The sequence below is a fragment of the Megascapheus bottae genome, chromosome 5 (assembly GCF_031878675.1).
Source record: "Megascapheus bottae isolate mThoBot1 chromosome 5, mThoBot2.hap1, whole genome shotgun sequence".
NCBI classification, from domain to species: Eukaryota; Metazoa; Chordata; class Mammalia; order Rodentia; family Geomyidae; genus Megascapheus; species Megascapheus bottae.
In genome coordinates this window covers 22657793-22683756 of record NC_143513.1, presented here as the reverse complement: position 1 = coordinate 22683756, position 25964 = coordinate 22657793, and the positions used below count along the sequence as shown (strand labels likewise).

General features: G+C 35.9%; 1 protein-coding gene across 2 annotated transcripts in view; it reads left to right on the top strand.

Moving 5' to 3' along the window:
* The first annotated feature begins 2222 nt into the window (after nt 1-2222).
* The window catches only part of Skap2 (src kinase associated phosphoprotein 2), a 156891-nt gene continuing 133149 nt past the window's right edge, over nt 2223-25964 (top strand). Inside the window, exons 1-4 of one of the 2 annotated variants that reach the window (XM_090332797.1) lie at nt 2223-2415; nt 11849-11954; nt 12533-12558; nt 22062-22169. In XM_090332797.1, coding sequence (XP_090188923.1) covers nt 2349-2415; nt 11849-11954; nt 12533-12558; nt 22062-22169 — 307 coding nt within the window. In that variant the 5' untranslated portion in view covers nt 2223-2348. The remainder of the gene's footprint in view (nt 2416-11848; nt 11955-12532; nt 12559-22061; nt 22170-25964) is intronic. The other variant, XM_090332796.1, reaches the window with a different exon arrangement.

Sequence of the window (25964 nt, the reverse complement as noted above, 5' to 3'; positions counted from 1 at the left end):
TTCAGTTTGCAAGGGTTTGAGGAGTATGAGAGGAGTTCATAATGCCAGAGGACTGATCTTAGAGAAATCATCATGACCTAGCAGATTTTTGGAAGAGATCTGTGCATGTGCAAGACTGTTATCTCATGTTTTTAAGTATACCTATGAGAAAGGACCCAGGTGTATGAGGCCTCAAGGCAGAATTTGTTTCACTAGGGGTGCATGTATTTTTACTATGCAGGCGACTCCAGTTGGTTAGAACTGGATTGAAGTTTTTACCCTGAGGAAGAAGTTGAACTGCAAACCAATCAGTACCTCCAAGAAGGAGTGGCATTGGTTAAGTACTAGAGAGGAGATACGATTTCTAAATGTATCCTGAGGGAGTGAGTAGGAGAGGTTGGTTTTAACATTTTCTCTAAAACCTGCCTCAATACTGCATTTGATTATTTAACTTTTACTAGTTCTGTCTCAATTTTTTTTTGGTGCTGGGAATAAACCTAGGACCTTGCACCTAGTAAACTCATGCTCTAAACTATGCCTTCCACCTTTGAGGCTTTTTTTTTTTTTGCCGAGGGTTGTGGGGGTGGGGAATGGAATTTTAATAAGGCTATTATTTTATGTTAGGCTTAGGTGTGTAACTGGGATAAAAGATAACATGAAAAATTTTGTGTTCTATAGGAGTTGAGTACTAATAAGGTGATTCTAAAAATGAAATGAAATCTCAGAGCAGCTTGCATTCATACGTAGGGTAATCATGAACTCTACAGTTGGTCTCTGAAGGTAACATATGTATTTGTTTGTGGCCTGTGTGCCTGTGTGGATAATTTTGTACAATTTTTGAGGTTGTATTACTTAAATGACCCCTGGTAGTAGAAAAATTCACCACTCCTGACAGTAATTATGTAAAAGATGGAATCTAAATCTCTGAAAGTGAAATTTGTGAATCTACAACTACTAGTAGTTCATGATTCTAACACCAATCAAAGTGTAAGAGCCACTGGACTAGAAGAGGACAGAATTTACGTTTTGATTGGGGCCATGGGGCAATATTCAAAAACAATGGTAGCACTTAGGAAAGATAATAGATAATAGTCGCTATCTCTCCTCAAGGAAAAGTAGGTAAGCTGACATTCACCTACTGTTTTGAAAATGATATACTTTACCAAACACAGCCATCCCAGCTTGGGGCATTCCAGTGATTACTATTTCCAAGTGTTGTTATTTTATGGTAAAAAGTAATAGGTTTTATTATGCCATTTCCCAGACATTTTTTTTTTAATAAAGAGAAATACCCAGGGGACACTCAAGAAATGCTTTATGCTCTAGCAGCTGCTCTCTGACCTCTATTTTGTATTTTTAAGTGGCTTCAGTGTCGCTTTCCTGGATGATAAATATGGCTACACTCTAGGTTTTGAGTGATTTTTATGGTTGAAATGCTTGAATGGAATACCTGTCTTCATACACATACATACACTCATCTTTAAAAGGGCCAGCACGTGTGTTTTGGGGTTATAGGAAAACTCTGTAAGATTTACTGGCAGAAGCCATTCAGTATTGATTAAGTGATCAACTTGGAGTGCAGAGGTTTTATAATTTTATTCTACTCACCACCACTAGCACTTAAAAAAAAATGCTTGCAGGTGTCTGTAATCTCTTATCTACTTAGCCTTCTTTTCCCAACCTTACAAAAAAAATAGCACCACTAACTCCGCATTTTCCCTACATGGTGTGTGTGTGTGTGTGTACCAGTCACCCTAAAATACGAATTAGGTAGAAAAGTAAGGCGGGGTCCAACCTTCCCTGTCCTCAGCCCCTGGCGGAAGGTGGGGCTTTTGTTAAACCTTTATTCAATCAGATAAAGGAGGTTGAAGAAGGGGGGAAGAAAAGAATAGCTTCTGCGTGACCAGGAACGCTGTCAAACCTTTGTTTATCCAGAAGATCCCTTCAGCAGAAAACGTCCCGGGATCCAGGAGAGATGGGCGGTACCAGTACTTAAAATGGCGACCGCGCGCGGCCCCTCTCGTGTCACGTGACACAGCCACGCCCTCTCCTGGCCCATCACACCCCGCCTCCCGCGGCCCCCGGGGAAGGTGGGCGTGGCCTTCCTGGAGGCCCTTTCTTCCCAAATGCAGAAACCTCTGGGAGGTACCGGCGCAGCCCCGCCCCTCAGTCGCTCCGCGTGTTCGCCCCGCCCACAGACACGCCCCGTTCGTACGGGCGGGGCTGGACCAAGAGTCCAGCTGCTGGCTGGCCGGAGATCCGGAGACTTCCTTGTTGTGAGTCCCGGCCTGGCAGTGTCCGAGTCGGAGGCACCGCCACCCTCGCACCTGGTCGGTCACCCTTGCCCCGCACGCCCTTCGTTCTCTATCATGCCCAACCCCAGCAGCACCTCCTCTCCCTGTCCCCTCCCTGAGGAAATTAAGAACCTGTTGGCAGGTAAAGCGCGGGAAGGGGGCTGGGAGCGCTGCGGGGGGAGGGGGAGGGGGGGAGGGAGGTGTGTGGGGGGGAAGTGAGAGCCCGGGGGACCGAGGCTTTCGAGACCTTCCCCTCCCTTCCTCCCCTCCGCCCCCCTCCAGTTTCCAGAGTGGTGGAAGCAGGACTGGGAGGGGGGAAGCTGGGGAAAGGGGGGGTGGGGGGGCTGTGGTGAAAGGTGGGGCTGCGATGGCGGCAGAGCCCTTCCTGAGTCTCACATTGAAGCGGTCAGTACACTCCTGAGTGCACCGTGTGGAGAGAGGGAGGACAGAGAATGCCAGGGTGAGAACTGGGAAGGCAGTAAGTTGAAGTAGTGGCTTGGCCATTGGAGGTGCTGGCAATAGCCAAAGAGACAGGGTCGCAGAAGTTAGGGGGTGTGAGGTGGAAGGATGTGTCATTTCTAAAACTCCCAGTCTTCTTGAACATTCAAGCCACTCATCTTCAGCCTCAATGGCTATTAAAGAAAAAAGGAAGGATGTGTTAAAAGTCCCACTTCCTGTGTCACATGATGAAAAAGCACTTTGCACTCTCATCTTCCCCTTTGCAATTTTACATTCCCACTTACAGGAACTCGTTTTAGAATTACAGACATGATTCTTCAAGGCTCTTATGGACCCATCACAATTCATTTATATGCTAGATATAGATGGATGTGTATTTTCACCAAGGACCCAGGATAACTATAATTCTGCACATGGCAAAAACAAAACAAAACATCTTGCCCATACTGTTGTTCTGAAATTTTTACCATTATTGACTTTGTCTTGTGTATCAAAACTCTGGAAATGGTAGTATTTTATTATAGTTGTCTCTCAAACATTTACTTTTCTATATGGGCCATAAATAAGTGAATTAAAAGAATTTCTCATAGATGACTTGCTATAGATTGCTTCCTTGAACTCTTAAGAAACAATGACATTTATAATGAGACATATGAAAGAACAAATCATTGTTATAGCAGTATGAGCAGATGTGCTACTATTTTGAGTGCTTAGCATCAAATCACTGAAAAAACTAGGTGTATTAACACAATTAACTTTATTTGAATATGATGCAGTTTGGTGAATGCATTATAGTAGGATGCCACAGAAGAAATTAGTGGATACCATTAAAGGAAATATTAAAAAGTCAATAGACTCTCATATGAGAATTTTACATGGGTAATTTTAACTACAGTTAGCATTTTTTGTTGTTAACCTGCTCAGATTGCTTGTTTAGAAAATTATTTGAATAACCAGATCAAAGAAGTGTTTATCTTTGTCACAGAAATAATGATCACTGTCTTCAAGTTATTTAAGGTCTGTATTTTTGAAATTCCGAAAAGGCTCTAGTGGTAGATCACCTGTCTAGCAAACTCAAGGACCTGAGTTCAAACACTCATATCTCCAAAGTGGGTGCATTACAGACCCTGGCATGTTTTTCAGTTTGATAGCTCCCATAGTAGGCAGTTTTCTATTTGAACATAATCATTCATATCCCAATAATGTGATAAATCAGTTATGTGACTCTCCAGTCTTTAATCTCATAGACTACAAGTGTTTCATATGTCTCTTAATAGTGTGATTTAACCTTTCAGGATTACATATTTACTTGCAAGTGCCAAATTTCTATAAATTCTGCCATCTCTTTTATGTCAAATGATACACAATCATAATATCTACTTGTATTTGCTTTTTATAAGTCACTGGATTTTTAACATTTCATATCATTAAAGTAAATCGCATATTAATGAAGAGGGCCTGGAGACATGGCCCAGAAATAGACCACATGCTAGAAGTCCTCAGGCTCTGAGTTTAAATTTAGTACCACTAAAAACAAACTTCCCTCCCCCAGTAAAGGAGAAAAACTTATGAAAAATTTAAAACAAATATTAAAATATTTAATACTTTGGAGATTATACATTTGGGTTATACTTCAGAAGATATTTTGAGGACATGTGAATATAAATTGAGATAAAGATGCATATTTAAAGAATACAGTTAAGCCAGTGGTTTTCAGAGTTTTAAACATTGGTTATGTATTCATGAAAAGTTAACATTTCCTATTTAACTATAATGATAATTTTTAAATAGAGAAGGCTTTAAGACTAGATACTCTGAGCAGTTATTTCATCTGAAAATATTGTTGGGGTACATGATGATTTGCATAACTCAAGTGTATGGGGTCAGATTTAGAATTCTAAAATTTAGAGGAAGTTTATGTACTGATTTAAGTTATAGAGAAATTATTGGCTTATTAACACATTTTGAAACTAAGGAGATGTTGTTATTGGTGATTCTAAATAGTTGAGTGTTCTTAGAATCCACGACATTTTCCTGGTTGGATAAGAAACTAATCCTTTCAGCAGTTTAAATTCTTTGCTTTTGAAAAGGATAGTAAAGTCACAAGGTAACAGCTTTTAAAATAATAGACCTTTCATTTTGAATTGCTTATTCTTATTATCCAAATTGTCATATGCTTTGTATATTAAGTATTTGATATTTAACTCTTTGATAAGGATTAGTTGCTTGAATAGTTTTCTAGACATATTCTTTTCTAATGATTGATTTTCTTTGTAATTAAGATCACTTCAGCTCCTCTTTCAATGTTTGTCCCTCTTTTAAAAACATTGTATGGAAATGCAACAAAAAAAAGAATTAGAGATTATTATTCTTAATGATACTCTTGAAAAAGTAGCAGAAGACATTTTGTTTAAATAAAAATATTGAATTATTCTTTTGGCTATGGCAGTGGAAGAGAGGTTGTAGAACTTTGTTGTTGAAAACAACGTTTATCAGCACTGTTAACCCTTTATTTTCACCAACCTTTCCCCTCCCCAATAGAGGAAGAAGAGGTGTAGCCTGTATCATTATGAAGGACAACCCCAAATCTTGTCCATTTTATCTTCTCTCATATCCCAATATTGTGACTAGAACTGATAACAAGAATAATCTTGGTTTTGATGAGTTTTCCGCTATAGCAGGCAAAAAGTGAACTACAGGGGAACTACTTTCTATTGGCCTCTGCCCCATTTGTTTAATTACCTTTAAAGCTGCTCTGTTCATGGTTTACAATCAGGTATTTTAGTTCATTCTCATTTATCACAACAAATGTAGTAAGAGGATGTTACCTTTTTATTATTAAATTAAGACATGAAACCAATGGTAAAAGAAGAAAATCGTTGTGAAAATCAAAGCCAAAAATCATTAAACAACCAAGTGGCTTACAGGCATTCTGCAAAGTGACCTGGAGATTTGTACCTATTGCAGGTTTGGCGAAACAATGTATTTTCCTGTACTGGGGGTTTCTAGAACATTCTTAAAAAAAAATCTCACATTGTAATCAATGGAGGCATTAGGTTAAACAATTCTATTGAAGTAGAGGTCGGATTTTTTTTTTTCAATGCCTAGTATAGTATGGCTTGATTTCTACTTTCCCCAAATCTTACTTGTAATTTGGTCAACCTTTTGGTTTTTCTATTTATTACTTATGGCATAGTAGGGTACCATAACTTCCTTGGGGCATTGACTGAGTATGTAAAGGGAAGAGTGCCACCTACTGAGTCACCAATCCTCACCTACTTCTTGAATGTTAATTTTTTTTTTTTTTGCCAGTCCTGGGCTTGAGCTCAGGGCCTGAGCACTATCCTTGGACTTTCTCAAGGTTAGAGCTCTACCACTTGAGCCTCAGCACCACTTCCAGCTTTTTCTATATATGTGGTACCAAGGAATCGAACCCGGGTCTTCGTGCATGCTAGGCAAGCACTTTAACCACTAGGCCAAACTCCTGGCCCCCTTCACCTACTTCTTAACACCTGGATTTTCTATCAGAGCAAGAACAAGCCTGCTTCTTTTGGCAGCAATAACTAATGAGCATAAAGTAACTATAAGAACATTTAACCTCAAAATGAAGTCAATCAGTAACATCTCTACGATTCTTTCTTGGAGAAATAGAAATTCATAATTTCAAATTAAGGTACCTGAAGTTTCTAGAGGTTTTTTGTTTTGGAGTCTGGGTCTGGATTAATTACTGTGGGTGAATTAAAATATGTGTTAGAAAATAATTTGCCTATTTATCTTAAGAATATAATGTCCTGCATTTTCTTGGGGGGAATATTTTGAGATGACTTTATTGAAAATATTTTTATATCGGATTACTAAATTAGGTTTTTGATGTTATGCCTAATTATTGTGCCTTGGTTATTTGCTTAACCTAAATAATCATTAGTTTCCTTTAAAAAGAGAAACCTAAATGTGCTAAAAATTCTAAGTGGGTTCATCTTTACTGATACTAGCAATGAAGTATTGCTAGGAACAACAGCATAGGGAAAGCCTCTGGTGATTGGAAACACAGTTCAGTTGTTTCTCATAAATTTAAGATTAAGTGTCATATATGGGTGATAAAAGTGGCATAGGCTTGGTTTTATATACTCATTATTCACTTAGTTTGTCTTTTTCAATTAAAGCCAAGTCTATCTTTTTCATTCCACTGAGTTTACATTTCTTTTTCAATCACATTCTAAACACATTACAATAGATGCTGCCCAACAGTGAATATAGTGTAAATCTCAGACTAATCTGTTACTCACTGTGGCTTCGTTGAAAATGCATGGTAAAAAGATTTTGATTATCGTAAAGTGCTATTTATCAAGACTCATCTTTTCGTGGTTGAAAGATGGTCAGCCCTATCTTTCAACAGCCCAGCATTTTTTCTCCACCCCCCCTTTTTTTTCTTACTGCGCAATCCTGGCTGGCCTTGCTTCTCATGATCCTTCTGCATCTGCCCTCAGTCTTGAGTATGGGGCTTATAGGTATGCTCCATCATGACCTACAACTATTCAGCCTTCTCTAAATCCTGAAGCGTGTAAAGTTAATTTTGAAATTTTTGTCAATGATTGGATTGTAAGACGCAGGCATGTTACCCATTGCACAGTGAAAGTGGTACTTGTTCATGACTTTTTCGACGTTGAAAAGTCTACATTTCACCCATAACCTATATAAGTGCTAGATAGTCAAGGGAGAGACATTGACTAGAACAATCAAAAACTTTTCAGTTAACCAATTTCCAACTTTGGGTATTTGGCTCCAGTTGATCTGCATGTGCTCAAGGTAGTTGATGTTTATATTTTCATCAGTAGCTACTGGGTCAAATCATTCCTTTCCCTATTTTAACAGAAGAAAAGTAATTTTTTGTTCTGGTTGCAGGTTAGATTTGAATCCTTAACATAGTACATCTCAGAAAATATTAATCCAGTTCCTAAGGTAGAAAGAGATGTGGAATTCAGTAGTAAAAGCATTTGGAGTGTCATGTGATTTTTTTAAAAAAAAATACTTGATCATCTGGTGCTAAGCAAATGATTGTAGATTCTGCCTGAGTTCTTCCTTCTTCTTCTGTACAATTCAGGCCATTATAGAGGCTGTGAATCTGTGCATACTTTTGTAGGGAGGTATTGGGTAGTAGAGAGAGATGGAGAGTTGTTACCCTTTTGTCTGTTTACCACTTCCAGACCAAAGTATCCATTTGATGTTCTGTGGGAGTGAGGACAAGTGGTTATATCCCTGTTATCTTCCCAAAGTGGAAACTTGTGTTAACTATTGAACTTAAAGAACCTGTAGTTTATCTTTGCCAACATTTTTGAAGCTGTTCTACTGGTGTTCTGATGTTGTGTGGTCTACCCTTCCACTGTGTAATCTATATGTAAGTTGGTAGAAATGTGTGTGTGTGTTGGAGGAGGTGTAACTTAGTCACTACAGGAAGATTAGGTGACATTTTTTCTAGGGTATGTGTATGTATTAAAAAAAAAAGTGTTGGGGCTAGGAATGTAGCCTAGTGGTAGAGTGCTTGCCTAGCATGCAGGAAGCCCTGGGTTCAACTCTGCAATACCACATACACAGCTGGAAGTGGTGCTGTGGCTCAAGTGGCAGAGCTCTAGCCATGAGCAAGAAGTGTCCAAGGACAGTGCCCAGGCCCTGAGTTCAAGTCGCAGGACTGCAAAAAAACATAAAAAAAATGTTGGAGCATCATTTAGTAAGTCACATGCCAAGTATCTGCCTCAAGAGGTAGATAGCCATTGAGAAGTTTCTAACTTGCACTGCTTAAGGATTGCTGAGCCAGAACTTACCATTTTTTGTTTTCAGACCTCAGCGTTTATCTAAAGAGCAGTTGTAAATCTGATCTTTCAGCTGCCTGCCCCCCCCCCATCCTTATAGCATGCTTGAAGATAAGGTTTACTCTTGATAACACTGAGGTGTAACAGGAGCAGAAATCATCATTGTGTTTACTTCTGCCAGAATAACTTTTTCCTAAAGATACCTTGGCCGGGGGAGGGGTGAAAGGCGGAAGACTGCCTGGATGGGAGAAATTGTGGAGTTAAATGCAGGCAATTGCAGCTTGCGGGGTTGTGGGGTACTTGGGCTGCTGCCTGATTTGGGCGCCTCCTTTCTGGTGCCTTCTAAGTATCCCAATGCTGGAGCCTCGTGCAGGCATTTCCCCTCCTCCCTCAGTAGAACCCCAGGATGTGACTGGGACCCCCTCTGTCCCAGAAAAGAGGAATTCTAGCGCCAGGCCTTCCTTGGGGCAAAAAAGCGTGGCAGGCTGATCCTTGCTTGTAATCAGATTAGGAAGTTTTCTCCGAACCACTGGCTCACAGGAGTCAGTGAAATCTACATATTAACCCCAGGGGGACACGACCTCTAAAGAAAGGTAAAAGCCGACCTCTGGGCTCGGCAGTTTACTGCGCGCCAGTTTACCCTTTGCAGGGCTATTTAGAGCACAATAAAAAGCTTCAAATCTCTTTCCCAACCAGCCAGAGGAGCGCTTGATTTACCCAAGACTTTTATTGCTCGCTTTTGAAATATTACCCTGGCTTTGAGGTACAAAGCCGCAGATCCAGCTCCATTTGTCTGGTGAGGACGCTGCCCCAAACCCGGCTCTCCCCATTACAGCTCTGCGGACGGGAACCCTGGGGTTTCACCAGCCCAGGGTCGTGCTTCTCTAGTGGGCAGTGCCGAGCATCCTCCCGCGACCCCAGGTCCCGGCCTCTCTCCCGGCGGCTGGCTCTATCCCCGGGGAGCAGCAGCTGGTGAATCCGAGGAGTCTCCCCTGCCAGGGAGATGCTGGGTTCCTTCCAGTCCCATCAGAAACATAAACCAAGAGGGTGTAGAGGCTAAGAAATAACTCAGATGTCAAACTCTTCACCTTCCAAGTCTGTGGCCAACCAGTAAACTACGATGATTGCAGCGACCGCTTCCTGTGAACTGAGTTCTTTTTCATCGCCAAAAAAAAGCAAAACGGTCTCCCACCCCACCCCAGCTAAGCAGCTCCTACATTACCAAAAAAAAAAAAAATCAGTTTAATTAATCCCATTAGTGACTTAAACCCTTCTCTGGGAGAAGCTTGGGAATAAGTATATTAAAACGACTATCTTAAAAGCATAGATCGTTTTTCCTTACCCGATCTCTTAACTGAGCTTCAAGAAATGCTGGCATCCTTCCTGCTGCTCCAATTTTCTCACAAGTAGAGGTTTGGGTGAGTATTTACAGAACATTTTGGTGAGATTTTAGGAAATACTTTATAGAGCATTGCAATCTCACCCTCTCCCCCTCCCCCGTGGGAGTGGGTTGTTTTTTTTTTTAATAGAAATAAAATGACCTTTTAAAGAAGTAACTCGGGCTGTAATTCCCGCTTGTTATGGCTTCTGGAGATAGGAAATAGATTCTGTTTGTTTAAACTTGGATTGTATAGTGAAAATGTAAAATAGCAAGGCAAATTAAAGACAAACAGTGAGTGAAAATAACATTAAGCAGACTATTCACAAGTCACTGTGTCAGTGACTCTTGAATGCGTGCAAGGTGGCTGAAGAAACAGTCCACCACAGGGTTAGAAGTCCTTCCCTTCTTCCGTTTTTTTTTTTTTTTTTTAAATGAGGAAGCAGACAAATACCTACAGCTCCCAGAGAAGCCAGCCGGTCTTGCCAGATTATGTCTGAATGTTCAAAAGTGACTTGCTCTCTGGATACAAGTTTCTTCATATTCCATGATTTTGAACTCATTGAAGAATGTGGGTTTAATTTGACTGTTTTTTTTCCTATTCAAAATATAGGTAACAAGAAAAGACAGGATATTTTGCTTTTCATCTTATTTTGCTACTTTTTAATATCTTAGTTCTTAATGGGCTATTAAAATACTTGATTTAATTTAAGACTTTCCCTTTCATAGTGATTGTGTGAAAAATTATCTCTACACATTAATCCTGAATGTGTAACAGTTTAACCATCTTTCCTTGTAGGCTCATAATACTTTTGTAAAGCAAACATTTAATCTTACATATTATGTGTTAAATAATTATAAATACCATAGACAATTATACTGCATTTCATTACATGTAATATTATGTTTTGATCAAAGTAAATTAAGACAAATAAAAAGGTAAAATATATATACCCTTTGCAATATGAAATATAGATGGTTTGTAGTCATGCTTACTTAAGAATTTTTCAGTGGGGTCATCTTCATTAGATATTTTAAAATGAATATTGAAATCCTGAAAGTAAGCCTAATGGTCTATAATAGTTCTTACACAGTAAGAATGGTACTACTATAAAAGTCAAACCAGCAAAGACTTCTTGGAATTTCATGTGAGAAAGAAAGACAGCAGAGGAATTTAGGTGTTTACTAAAAGTATAAAAAGACTATGGGAAGACATGATTTGATGCCATGGAAATCTCATTTCCTTGATACTTTTTAAATAGTGGAAGGATGTTTTTCTATTTTTTCATTTAAAAGATTCATTCTCCAGGTGACTAATTGCAAGGCAGAGCTTAGAACTAGTTATCTTTCTGATTTGAGGGTGGACACAGTGGGTGGGGTAGTCACTGGAGCCAGGTCTGATTTCAGAAATTAGGCTAGGAAAAAGGGATTTATTATTTTCACTTAAAGCATTAAACATTCCTTGCACCTGGTAGTGAAGTACACTGGGAAAATAGACTTTTTCCTATTTTGATAAAAGAATTGTGAATGACTTATTCATATAGGAACTTAAAGAATACCATAAAATGAAAATGATAGTAACACATGGATAAAAGCTTTCTGTTTGCTTTTATATAAGAGAAATTGTTTTATGGGACACCATAGTTTATTAATAAAACTTGTGTGCTTCTTCCTGGTTTAATGATGCCAAACATCCAAATAGCTTTTGCTGTGCTCAGCATTAAGTAGAGCATACAAATTTTATTAGCTAAGTGGAGAACTGATTTGTCAGGCTTAGTATTTGAAGCATACTTCAACTTTGGATTGATAAATAACTATAACGAATTGTATAGATATTAACATTTATATGTAGAAACAATCATTGTCCTATTTGTCTTCACAAAAAATGATGCTTATAATTTGTATCCTTTTTCTTATATTTTATGATTTAGATGTTGAAATATTTGTAGCAGACATCCTGAAAGGGGAAAATTTATCCAAGAAAGCAAAGGAAAGGAGAGAATCCCTTATTAAGAAGATAAAAGATGTAAAGTCCATGTAAGTCGCTTGCAGTCTACTACTAATTTCTTGAAAGCTACTTTGCAATGAATGATTTAATAAGGAAGTGAACATCATGTAGTTATTTTTTTGTATTGTTATTATTGGTGTTAAGTATTTTTAAAGGATAAAATGTTTTTCCACTATAACAGCTTTAAAACAAACATGATAATCATAATACTTCTGGTGGAGGTTCTAGATCACACATTTTTAAGCAATCTAATAAAGTCCAATTGTTAATTTGAATATCTGAGAATATATTTAGTTTAAATAAGACATAGGTAAACTGACGATTTTAATATAAATATGGAAAATATCCTCAGACATGGGAAAATCCTTTTGTTACTTCATTAAATGACTAAATGTAATATACTTCATAGATACTAAAGATATACCCTCATTTTACTACTTAGGTCTTTAAAAATAATTTTATTATAACTTCATAAGTCTTTTGGAATTGTAACTCAGGACAAAAGTATTTTCTTCTCTACATATATGTTTATATTTGGACTACGACACCTGATTAGCCCTTATTTTGATTAAAAAATTCATTTTAAGAAAAGTTTTTTATTTTGCAGGTATCTTCAGGAACCTCAAGACAAAGGTAAATTTCAAACTTGAATTCTTTTTCCTATTTGGAGATTTTCAGTAGGATAATTTGACATTCTGAAATGCAATGGTTAGAGTAAAATTTAAATTTCCATACTGTATATTTAGACCTTCAAGATGAGTGTGCTAGCTCCCCCTGCTGAGAAAAAAAATAAAAAGCATATCCAAAATCGACTTCTCAGTTTGTGTTGCAGAAATCTTACTCTTTTAACATTCTTAGGTTTTATGTTTCCTATAGGACATGGTGGAAGACATTTGTTAGACAGGTATACACCTGCAGTTACACATGGCTGGATTTGGTGTAGTAGAGGTTAGCTTCCATCTCATGCTCTTTAACACTGTTGACATTGCTTTATAGTGATAGGATGGGAAGGCCTGTGGCTGGGTACTCACATGTCATGTTTTTGACAGATGCTGCGAAAACAGTATCAAATTTTGTTTAAGCATATGAATAAAATCTTTTTCAAATCTTTTCAATTTCTCTCTTCATTTCTTTCTCACTCTTTCTGTGTCTGTCTCTGTGTCTCTGTTTCTCATCTCTCCTTCTTTTGGCAGTACTAGGTGTGCTTTGTACTTGGTAGGCAGATGTTCTACTGCTTGAGCCATATCCCTAGATTGCTTTGCTGTTTATGTATGTATGTATGTATGTATGTATGTATGTATGTATGTATGTATGCATTTATTTATTTATTTAGGCAGTTCCTGGGGCTTGAAACTCAGTGCCTGGGTGCTATCCCTGAGCTTATTTTGCTCACGGCTAGCTCGCTACCACTCTACCACTTGAGTGACAGCTCCACTTCTGGCTTTTTTTGTTTGTTTTGTTAATTGAAGGTAAGAGTCTTATGGACATTTCTACATAGGCTTGCTTCAAACTGGGATCTTTAGATCTCAGCCTGTTGAGTAGCTAGGATTACAGGCATAACTTATTGGCACCCAGCTGGTTATTTTTGAGATACTGACTGTCACTTTTTCCTTGAGCTGTCCTGGACCATGATTCTCCTGTGTATGTTTCCCATTATGTCTGGGATGACAGGTATCACTACACTCAGCTTTTTTGTTGTGATGGGGATTCCCCCCCCCCCATGCTGGCTTATAATTGTGATTCTCCCAACCTCAGCTTCCCATTTAACCGGGATGATAGCCAAACACTGCCTTGCCCTGCTATTGGTTGAGATGGGGGTTGAACTTTCTGTCTTGGCTGGCCATGTTGGTAATTCACAGGTTATGGCTTATAACCTGTGCATGCTGGTATGCGGGTTACAATATGACATCATCCAACCTAGAGGGCTAGATTCTGAGCTCACTAGGATTAGCAGGTCCCACAGTGTAATTCATATTTGTGCCAACTGACAAGTGAGAGGGTAATGACAGTTCCAATAAAGCAAATACTTATCCAGACAATCTGAAATCAGATAAAAGGGAGTCATGCCTCCTTTTCACATTAAATTGTGAGATCACTATGATTAAGAGGCTGAGGGCTATTTTTTTTCCATATTAAGATTTTTAATACTCATGGGGATGAGGGCAGGAAAGTGCCTCTTCCCTCCAAGTATTCACTGTTTTGTGCTTTACAGTGACCTTTAAAGCATGGGCTAATCCTGTTGCTTTTTGCTTTGTTAATGTATAAAGGAACGTGTGCAATTTAATTATGGTTTGTAGAGTGTACTATTTATGAATATTAGATATCAAATTTTTCCTCTTCTTAAAAGGTATGCATTGGTACAGTGATCATTGAACTCTCATTGAGGCTTAATTATTGGTACATTAAGTATTTTCAGGCTAGGAAAGCATGCTAATATGAAGTCATTGTGTAATTGCATATGACTCAGTAATAGTGCAGGAGCTTTTCCTTTGGGATTCTGTTTTAGAACTTGTTCAGGTGTGTGGATATTAAAATTACATTACCAAGATACATTCTTTGTCTCTAAAGAGAATGAATGTTTAAATGGTATTTGATAGAAGTTGAAAAATGAGCCTAGAATAAGAGTTCAAATAATGTGGAATTTCGAGATTCCCCATCATCATTTTTCTCTGAAGAAGTCATTTGCAGTTCAATACTGCTGTATTGAGTTAACTAATCACCAGGAGTGCCTGCTCAAAAAGTATGCTGATGGATAAATGAGATCTATACCTTGGAGACAGTATGAGAAGTTGAGTAATTGTATGCCACTGTATCCTCAAAGTATGATTAGCTTTGTTCTAAAAAGACTGGGTATAGCTTTTTAGAAGTAGTAAAGGATATTGACGTAATAGTTGCCCAGTAAATATTTGGGATACATCTCTTTTTGAGAACAATGATTTATTTTCAGATCTCTATATTGAGTGAATTCAACCTATGTTTGGATAGAGCATTCCACTGTATTTTCCCATAGGAACATTGGATTATTATTAGAGAGGCCCTATAAGAATTTCATGCTTCTCTCCATCTGTCTCTGTCTGTCTTTCAATCTCCCTCTCAATTTAAATCTCACAGTGAAGTGAATGGAGGTGTTTTCTCCTTTTTAAAAAAACTATTTTGCCTTTGTTTTCTAAATTTTATTTTTAAAGTGATCGATAAATGCCCGTCTAATATTATTGTTGGGAGAAAAAAGGACCACCTAGACAGTTCTTAAATAAGATAAATTAATTGGAATTTACTAAATTCTAATGAGTCAGTCATTTAACTAATGTATATAGATGTCTGTAATCTTATCTACTTCCCTCCTAATTCTTTGTCATTATACCATTGAAAAAATTCCTATTCTGAGATTTAGTATTACAGAACTTGCAATTTGAAGTATTTCACTTCACATAATTAGTTGAATTGATGTGTTTGTGGATAGACTAATAGACTAAGATCCTAGAAGATTTTATTTTTATTTGCTTTTTTTTTTTTTTGGTGTGTAAGATAGGAGGTTGCTATGATAGAGACTTGTTTTATTGCAATGGCTTTGTCTCATTTAAGCTTGTCCACTAAGCTAACTGTACTTTTCATTTACATTCATTTGCAAATGAAACTGCTGCTTTACATCCTCACTTTTAATTTCTTTTTCTTTCCCATAGCACGGGACTTTGAGTTTAGGGCCTCCTGCTGCTGTACAGCTAGAAGCCTGCTCTGGCCTTTTTTCTTTAATTATTCATTTTTTTTTCTAGGGACTGGCCTTGGATCATGGTCTTCTCAGTCTCCATCTTCCAAGCAGTGAGACTGTAGGTGTGAGCCACTTGCTTGGACCTCCTTAGACCTCTTATTTATCATTGAAGAGGTCTGACAAGTGGGAATTGTAGAATAATTATCAGTTGCCTTTTGCAATTCCCTAATTTTACTTGTAACTATTCAAACTGAATATATTGTGTTTCCTTTCAAATATTGCCTCTTTTATCAACAATAGAAAATTTCCTCTTCTTGGGCTTTCCTCAAGGGTAATGTTTTACCACTTGAGCCACAGCACCACTTCTGGCTTTTTCTGTGTATGTGGTACCAATGAATCGAACCTGGGTCTTTGTGCTATCACTAGGCCACTGGTCCTGGTAATTTATATTTTTTGCAATGAGTGTACTTTACTATTTAAAGATCATTAACTAAAATTTTCTATTGCATAATAGGTATATGATAAAAGTTTTATTTATATTGTAGTTGTATATTGACCTTATATATCAGTCTTGTATTATTTCAGTGGTGATTTAGGTGTCATTACTAATAGAAAAATGTATTGAAATAAGCTAATGTGAAAATACTCATGACATAATAGTCAGTGTTTAATAAATAGCACCCACTCCCCAATGTAAATTCATTTGTAAAGACTTAAAGTAATCTTGGCTCAGAAATTCAATTTTAAAAGTGATTTCTTGGTAGTTATAAATTACTAAAAGAAATTCATGCATAGTAAATGAGAAGTATTTCAAGAGAATGGTGGTCTCTTTTTTTCTCCCAACAATAGTTTTAATACTGGTATCTACTATTTTTAGTACTAGTATCTACTTTTAAAATTTTACTTATTTATTTTACATGGGGCCTTAGCATATAACCTAGCATGGCCTCAGTTTCTTTCTGTAAACAAAACTGGCCTCATACTTACTTTTCTTCTACCTCAGTCTCCCTATTGCTGTACTGTCATACCAGTTTACAGGTTTTTTGTTTTTTGTTTTTTTTTTGCCAGTCCTGGGCTTAAGTTCAGGGCCTGAGTACTGTCCTTGGACTTTCTCAAGGCTAGAACTCTACCCTTGAGCCTCAGCACCATTTTCGGCTTTTGTTCTATATGTATGTGGTACTGAGGAATTGAACCCTGATCTTCGTGCATACTAGGCAAGCACGTTACCACTAGGCCAAACTCGCAGCCCCCAGTTTACAGGTTTTTAAATGAGAATATATCTTGTTTTAGATGTTATAGCTAAACAAGTTTCACTTTCTCCTTTAAAAATCCTTTTCTTCTAATTGTAAAATAATTGAATACATTTTGACCTTAAAAAAAATCACTGATCTTTAGGTGCCAGGAGTTTGGCCTAGTGTTTGCCTAGCATGCACAAAGGCCCGAGTTCAATTCCTCCATACCACATACATAGAAAGAAAGCTGGAAGTGGTAGAGCTCTAGCCTTGAGAAAAGTCCAAGGACAGTGCTCAGGCCCTGCGTTCAAGTCCCATGACTGGCAATGAAAATCACTGATCTTTAAAGAAATAATGTTAGAATATAATAAATGATATATTAACAAGAAATATTTGTTTATTAATGGACTAAACAAAACTTTAAAAAACAGTGGTATTATTGAGCATAAAGGGATACATTTCATTTTGTCCTAGTGGAGTCTTAAGGATATAGAAGACTCAGAAGTTTAGTGAATACTTGATTTCCTTTCCTTTACTCATCCTACTATAGTGCTACCCCTCTTTCAGTAGAAATTTAGCTTTGAAATAAAATCTGAGTGAATGAAACTCACAAAATTTAAATTTAATACTTGAGAAATGGTGTCCTTTCTTAAAGCCTTAATTTGTTATATTGCTATCTTTGCTATTTGCATGCTATAAATTAGTTTCCTATTTTAGAAGAATTATGAGAAGACTTATTTTTCAGTGACCTATATCCCTCAAAGGTTTTTTTTTTCCTTTTTTGCCAGTCTTGGGGCTTGAACTCAAGGCCTGAGCATTGTCCTTGGGGTTTCTCAAAGCTAGAGCTCTTCCTCTTGAGCCACAGCACCATTTCTGGCTTTTTTTCTACATACATGGCAAACTAGGCCAAACTCCTGGCCCCCCCTTAAAGTGTTTTGTTTTTTTTTCTGTTTTTTTGTCAGTCCTGGGGACTGACTCAGGGCCTGAACACTGTTTTGGGGCTTTCTTCAAAGCTAGTGCTCTACCACTTGAACCATAGCACCACTTCCAGCTTTTTCTATGTATGTGGTACCGAGGAATTGAACTCGGGCCATCGTGCATGCTAGGCAAGCACTGTACCACTAGGCCAAACTCCAGGCCCCTCCTTCCCCTTAAAGTTTTTTTTTTTTTGGCCAATCCTGTGCTTGGGCTCAGGGCCTGAGCACTGTCCTTGGACTTTCTCAAGGCTAGCACTCTACCACTTGAGTCTCAGCACTACTTCCAGCTTTTTTCTATGTATGTGGTACTGAGGAATCGAAGCCCGGTCTTCGTGCATGCTAGGCAAGCACTCTACCACTAGGCCAAACTCCCGGCCCCCCCCTTAAACTTTTAAGAATTAAATTTTCTTAAGAAATTGCAGATCAATTTTAATTATATCACTGTATATATGTGTGCGTATATATACACATATTCACATATATATGTGTATACACATATATATATACATATACATACATATATATACACACACATATATATGTGTATATATATCTGAATTTTGTAACTTGAGAAATGCAATTTGACAAGTAAACTGAGTAGAGAATTAAAAAATTAATTTGGTTTCCTTTGAAGTAATTTCTCCTGTTTGTCTTTTATGCTCTGTATTTTATTTATTTTTCTTTTAAAACAATAATTGTACATATTTGCGGGATGCAGTGTGATATTTTAATGTGTGTATGAATATGTTTTAAGTTTTAGGTATGTGTATGTCAAAGACAGAATTGCCTGCCCACCTCCCTGCCTCCCTGCCTTCTTGCCTCCCTCTCTCCCTCCCTTCCTCCCTCCTTCCTCTCTCTTTTTCTCTTTATCTTTCCTTACCTTTCTTTCTGTACCAGTTCTGAGATTTGAACACAGGGCTTGGGTTCTGTCCCTGAGCTTCGTTTGCACAAGGTTAGCTTTCTACCACTTCAGCCATATCTCCACTGGTGATTGTGTTTGACAAACAAAGTGGAGGCATGGATAATCATCATGGTGTTAGAAGGCATTGTGGCCATTCATTTACTATAGGGCTGCATCTGAACTCATTGAAGAAAATGTTAATTGGTATTGAGCCATATTAAAAAACAATGGCGAGTAGTGACTTGAACCCGACCATAATAAATTTAAAAAATAGAAGAGATATGTGCTACTGTGGTATGATTAAGTCTGGATTTTGCTGTGATATTTAAGTTGTTACTGGAATTATAAGGAGAGAGGCCTTGGATCATTGTCTTTTAGACTGTTACTTTGTATCGTTAATTAAACTTTTGAAAGTTGTGGGATAAATCAAATGCTTTTCTAGGGAAACAAGAAACAGTATTAATGAGCAACAACCCTATAATTATCCTTGTGAGTACATAACAGGGACACATTCATGTCTTTTCTTTGCGCAATAACTTTTACAAAGAAGTATTTTTAAACTGATCATTAATTTTATGACCACAGAAATGAGATGCAAAATTTATGCTGTTGTCATTGGCACAGGCTCAAAGCACCACTGACATTATGTGTGATTGCAATAGAATGGCTGCCAACTAATGATTCTGTAGACATTTCATTTGAGTGTGCTTTTCTTTTCGATGTCTGATTAGTCTGTAATGCTTTCAATTATGTCTGTAAATTGTGTTGGATACGTTTACCTGATACTCATTGTTGATTTGATTTGGAGTTCAGTTTTTTATTACATCAACACAAGTTGAACATTTTCCTTTTAATTTATAGAAGTCTTTGCAGGTATAGCTATAAACAGTCCCTGGAGAGGAAAAATGCTTTGCACTACTCAACAGCGACCCCTGTGTTAACTAGAGCTCCCTAGAAGAAGCAGCTTTTACTCTAAAGCAGGGCCAGTGGGTGGGTGGTTGGGTCCTACCTGGAAGGAACAGCAGTAAAATGAAGAAGTTGGGGTATGGGGTGGCAGAAGGAATGTGATTTTTCAACTTAATGCATACAACTAAATGGGAATAACACCATGAAGATACCATACAGGTTTATTATTTTCCAGGTGAATTCAAGGAAAGATAGAGGTGGGAGGAGCTAGGAGAGCAAAAGTAATATTTATAATAGGCCAGCAATGCTTAATTTATTAAATAACACGTTGATTGGACATTTTAAACTAACTTCAGTTCTAAAGAATGGAAAACTGAAGACATTTACTTTAATATATGATATGAAAGTATTAAAAAAGTTCTGAAAATGACCAGTTGTGTAAAATAAATATCTAACACTAAATATTATTGAATTTAGGTGAGCGTATTCATATGCATATAATCTATAACATATTATCAGCATTATAAACTACTTCTGATTTTCAAAACCTAAGAAATTTAAATTTATTATTCATTTCCACAATGTAAGATATTTAAGCCTTAACATCTAACAGTTTTTCAAAAATTCTCCATATATTTTAAAGTTTTTTTAAATAGTTGTAACAGACAGAATACATTATGTGCTAAATTCTGCACTATATTTATATATTTTAATGCTTTTTTTATTCAGCAAGATTTTTAGTGTGTGATAGGCAGTATTTTTTTTTAGAAAATCCATAGCATCATAATTTTTCTTTCATGAAGAATAGAACGATACTCTAGCATCAAAGAGTAACTGGGAATTTTGTGACCTCGCTACTGCATATTTATAACATGTTTAAAATATTTCAGTAGCACATTTCCTCTTGTCTTTGAAATAGGGGTGGTGTTCTCTTCATAAGAGAAACACTTCAAAGGATCAGTGAATGTTCTGAAGAGTATTTTGAACATTCCTAAAGAAAGATAAACTTTGAAGAATCAGTTGTATCTGTGTGTAATTCTTGGTTTTTAAATTCTAATGAACCAGTAAATGATGGAAAGAAAGATGGCCATATTTAGCCTATATAGCTAAGAATCAATGAGAGATGTCACTATTTTCAACTATTTTTGGTTTTTCTTTTTTTGAGAATGATGATGATTGCTCATGAACTAGCAAAATTGTAGGGAAATAGAGATAAATGTTTAATTTTAAAATTATTTTGATAATGTCTTGGGAGAAACTATAGTTCCTTTACGAAAAAATGTGGTGAAAAATAAAGTGAAATCTAGCAAACGGGAGTCAGAAAAATACAGACATCCTTTTGGCATGCTAGAAGCTTTAATATGGATATGCCCAGGGACTATGATGCGAAACCAGCTCTCTCAGTACAAGGAATTTTCATCATGCCTTTTGAGTAATCCCTGAAGAGGCCAGATTTTTCTCAGATTGGTACCAGGTAACTTGAATTGTTAACATGCACTTGATACTGCATTAAGTGTATATTTTTCTTTGTTCTTGAATCCATGTGAAAAGTAAGTGCTTATAACTGGTGTAGCAAATAGCTGCTTTAATATTTAAAAAAATCTCTGATCCAACTGTATTGTATTTGTGAAAATGTCAAAATGAAGTCTGTTTAAAAATTGTTAAAAGAAAAAGGTTAAGAGGGATAAAATAGATTTTTTTTTCTTTCCTACAGCTACATGATAAAAGCTCAAACCACAAGATCTTACCATGGCGATTAAATGAGCCCAAACAAACAGATAGGAAACAAACAAACCTGGGATTGGAAATCAAGTAGGAAACTGACCAGAGCATTAAAAACAAATCTAGTGAATGAAAATTGAAAGTGTTTGTAAATCATCATTTTTGAATTTGAAAGTATATTAGTTTTAAAGCAATTTTCTGATAAATAATCTTATTCTAACAAGTGCAGTTAAAAAACTGATTCTGATGTAATCCTGTAGCTTTTATGTGTTCATATGATTTCAAATAATAAATTTCTCATAATTTAAAAAATATTTAAAAATTCAATTAAAATTGAATTACCTGTATTATTTTCTTTTTTCATACTTTCTATTTCTTGGTGTTTGTTTTATTTTTGTATGCATTTATTATATCATCATTTTCTTCCTTCTTGAATTTCCCACGGAGACAAATATAATGTTAGACTTTATCCTTTTCTGTTACAGTTTTCTACTGACCTTCAAAAACTACATGTTTATATCACGTTGGATCTAAACTAAAGTAGGATCTGATTTTACCTAGATCACAATGTTGTCCTTTTTTTTGGGTGACAGTGACTGAATTTAATTTTAAAATTACTGCTTCTGACAAATTTAACGTTATTTAAAGTGGGCAAATCATAAAAAGAAAACATTTCTCTGTTTCTTTTGTAGGTGACATAGAAGAGGGGGAAGAATATGAAGATCCTTTTACTGGGCCTCCAGACACTATTTCGTTAGCCTCGGAGCGGTATGATAAAGACGATGATGCCCCTTCTGATGGTATGTGATGTTTTCCCGTAGAATGTATCTCTGAGCCCCTTTCATGCAAAGTAATGCTGTGCCAGGGTGTGGCATTACCAGAAGGCCTCGGGCAACCTCTTTGCTTAACTCACTTTTACTAGAACCTTTGTAGGAACAGAAGAGCTCTCTCTAGTGGTCCTAGTTGAGGTTTCCCTAAGGATATAGTAACTTTTTCTGTGAAATTTTCTTTGCTAGAATTTTTAAGAGCATGCTTATACCATGATAAGAAAATTATTAATAAATTTGTTGGTTAATATAATATCAGATTCTTGCTTAATTTTATTATGCTTCACAACTGCTTATTGTATTATTTATTTTATAAATAATGAAAAAGGGGTTTTGTTTTATTTTTTCTGAAAAATGTATACAAAATGAATTCATAAAATATTAAATTAATTATTCCTATATTGTCTTCTCACATTGAGACATATTTTTATCAAGTGCTTCTATTACTGCACATTTTAATTTTTCTGATTGTCATTTAGAAATGCCCTCAATGATAGAATATAGTGTTTTGTATTAATCAAATTAGTAATAAAGTTGATATGTTTATTTTAATAATTTCTTAAAATTCTTGAGTATTCAAAGATAGGAAACTTGTTTTAATTATGTAGATGCATTGTTATCGTCAGTTAAGTGCAACTGTACTATAGAAACCTTATAAAGGTGATGGGTAGTTATAAATTAAGAATATGTATCGATAATTAGCCGTACATATTAATTTGAGGCACTCAAAGTTTCACCAAGATACAAAAGTGAATAATGCCTTCTGCCTCTATATGATGATCAAGCTGTGTAGTTCTATCTCTAAATACAATTGCTGAATGAAAATGTGCTTCCTGTAACAGAGCACTCCACACTTTATGTTACCCAGATTATTCCCTTTGGAAACATAAATTGCTTTTATGAGGTATAAAATTATGTCTATTGCAGAACAGGGATAAGTCAAGTACATGCATAAGTGATAAACATTCTAACCACTGATTCAGAACAAAATAATCTTTTCTTTTTATATCCAGAACTTTATACAATGTGTAGCAATAATGATCATATCCATTTTAAATTGAATTTTACACTTAATTTTTATTTTTAAAGGAAGGACATATCTTTATGTTATTTCCTTGTATCTTTGACAAAGACTCACATTTCTCTTCATGCACACTTATTAGACCAAACAGAGCATTATTCTTTTTAACCTCATGTTCAAAAGCATTTCTGCTAGCAAGTATTTTGTAATTGAAGAAATATTATTTTCAGGTAAAACGATGGATTATTTAAATTGTACTATTTTTAGATACATTACAATTGTATGCTTTGTTTTTCTGTATAATATTGGTGTGAAATTGTGTGTATACACATACAGAGACAGAGTATTTATACACAAGAGAATTAACATACATATAGAAGGTATTCACAAAATAGATATACTGAGTTTCTCAAAATGGCCTAAGTATTTTCATGTAAACTTGATATTTTGTTTAGTCTAAAAAATTTCAACTTCAGTATCTATATATGTGAGAGCCAGAAATCCTCTTTGTTATTAAATTATAGTGCACTTATAGGATTATTGTGTTTACTTTTTCTGAGTAAATCATTTTTTTCATGATCATATATAAGAACATTTAAATCATAACAAAAATTGTTAAAAGCTTACATTATCAATATCTGAATATTAATTGGCATTTAAGTATAATCTTAATTAAATACCAGTGCTAAATATTAGTGAATATTTATTAGTGATTAATCCTTAAGTAGAGAAATTTAACTTTTAATGTTATTCTTATGACACATAAAATGATTTTAAATAGTTCTACATTTAATTATTATTATAGGTTGATTTTCAAACTACTATTTGGACTTTTAATTTCCACTCTAGAATATTATCTCATCAAAAGTTTTCTTCTTGGAACTTTGATTTTTTTCCCTGTTCTTTTTTGATGAATAAAATTTCCTTTCTTATGTGACTTCAATCAAATGAGGTATTAATTATAAAAAAGATAACACATTTAACAAAGAGTATAACCAATTTAGCACAGGTCACTGAAAGGCCTTTTGTCAAATCAGATTGTTATTTTGTCCTTTTGACTTTTTCCTTATGGTAGGCACTAACAAAGTATCCAAACTTTGATGGATTATAAACTCTAAGCATGATATGTATTTTTCATAATGCTAATGTAATTTTCAAGGTACTGAAAAGGTCAGACCTGCACATCTCTATGTGTATTCTAAGTCTGTCTTTCCTTTTAATATTTCTTTTTCTCTGTTTCTCTGGTTCAAAAGTTCACTCAGTTCCCAAATGGCTACCTAATTTTCCAGTTATTCCCTCAAGCCATATGTGTTTTGGTTTCTTTATGGTTTATTAGGTACTGTAGGAAAGTAGCATAAGTTATATCTTCTAATGAAATTCAAGCACACTTCAGTGATGCTTCGACTTGATTGCTGGTAGCAATTAAATCACGGCCAAGAAGAATAATGCATAATCTCACAATGTCCAGACACCCTATAGAAATTGAATGGGGATGAAAGCAGAAAGCGAAAACAAAATCTCCAAACTCTGCCAGACATGTTTCCAGCCTGCTTTTTTTTTTTTTTTTTGCTGGCCAACTGCCTGATTGATAGCAAAATCATAACTTGCTGCATGCTAACAGGCAGAGTTCACTTGTAGGTTATTGTGAGCTGATAAAGGGTTAGATGGAGTTTTGATTTTCGCATTGGGCCTTGGTACACCAGATTAATGGAATTTCAATGAGAGACTAGAGTGGCCACAGCTTTGTCAGAGAAACAGATGGAGATTCTATAGTCATGTCTACTCATTAATACTCGTTGCCTGAAAGGTATGCTGTTTCTCTATACAAAAAGAGTTGATATAATTGATTTTTGAGTGTTACAGTAAAAAAAACATTTTATCGATGACTAGAATTGCAACATGAATGGTGACAGATTTTTGTGTAGTGTGTAACATAAAATGTTGTACTTTGTAATTTTTTTCCTCTCTCTTTGAAAACGCTTGTTTTTAAAAGAGAAATGTACTTTTGAGACCAATAGAGAAAAAAGAGAAAAGAATGTCATATTAGATTACCTTTTAGAAAAAAGAACAAGAACCTATAGTATATGTATACATGATTATATGATTGTTAGAGTTTCATTTTGATAAGATTTTTTAAGCATACAGATTAGAAGCTTCATTTTTATTAGCTTGATACTTTATTTTTTTTCTGGAAAATTGAAAAAGGCAAATTTAGATGGTGTCTAGATTATTATATATCACTGTTAGAAATTTTATGCCTGTGTGGGACTAGAGAGATATTGGGATGTTAATATAACTGGTGCATGTACTAATCAGATGAATTGTGAGATATCCAAGAAGAATATCCTTTACTGAACATGCTGCAGTGTGTGAGCACTAAGGTGGTAGATGTAGGGTAGTAATTTGGGATTGTATAATGACTTGAATTTCCATTTTTCTATTCTGAAATAATTTTTCATGTATTTTCATCATTTGTGAAAGAAGGTTTCTAAGCATGCATTCAGCATTGTGGAAAGTCCCTGAGGTAAGGTAAAAGGATTCAATGAGCTAGAAGACATATATTGGCTCTGCTCATCAATGATAGGTCGAAGGATCCCTGTGGACATTTGTTACAAATCTGATTCAGTCCTAGACCATAATCACTTTGTGGATAAGAATCTGGAACCTCTAGGGTGTGCATATAGGAAGGCTAAATTGAAACTGAAGGTATAGAAGAGTCATTTTTTTGTCCTAACTAAAAATTCCCA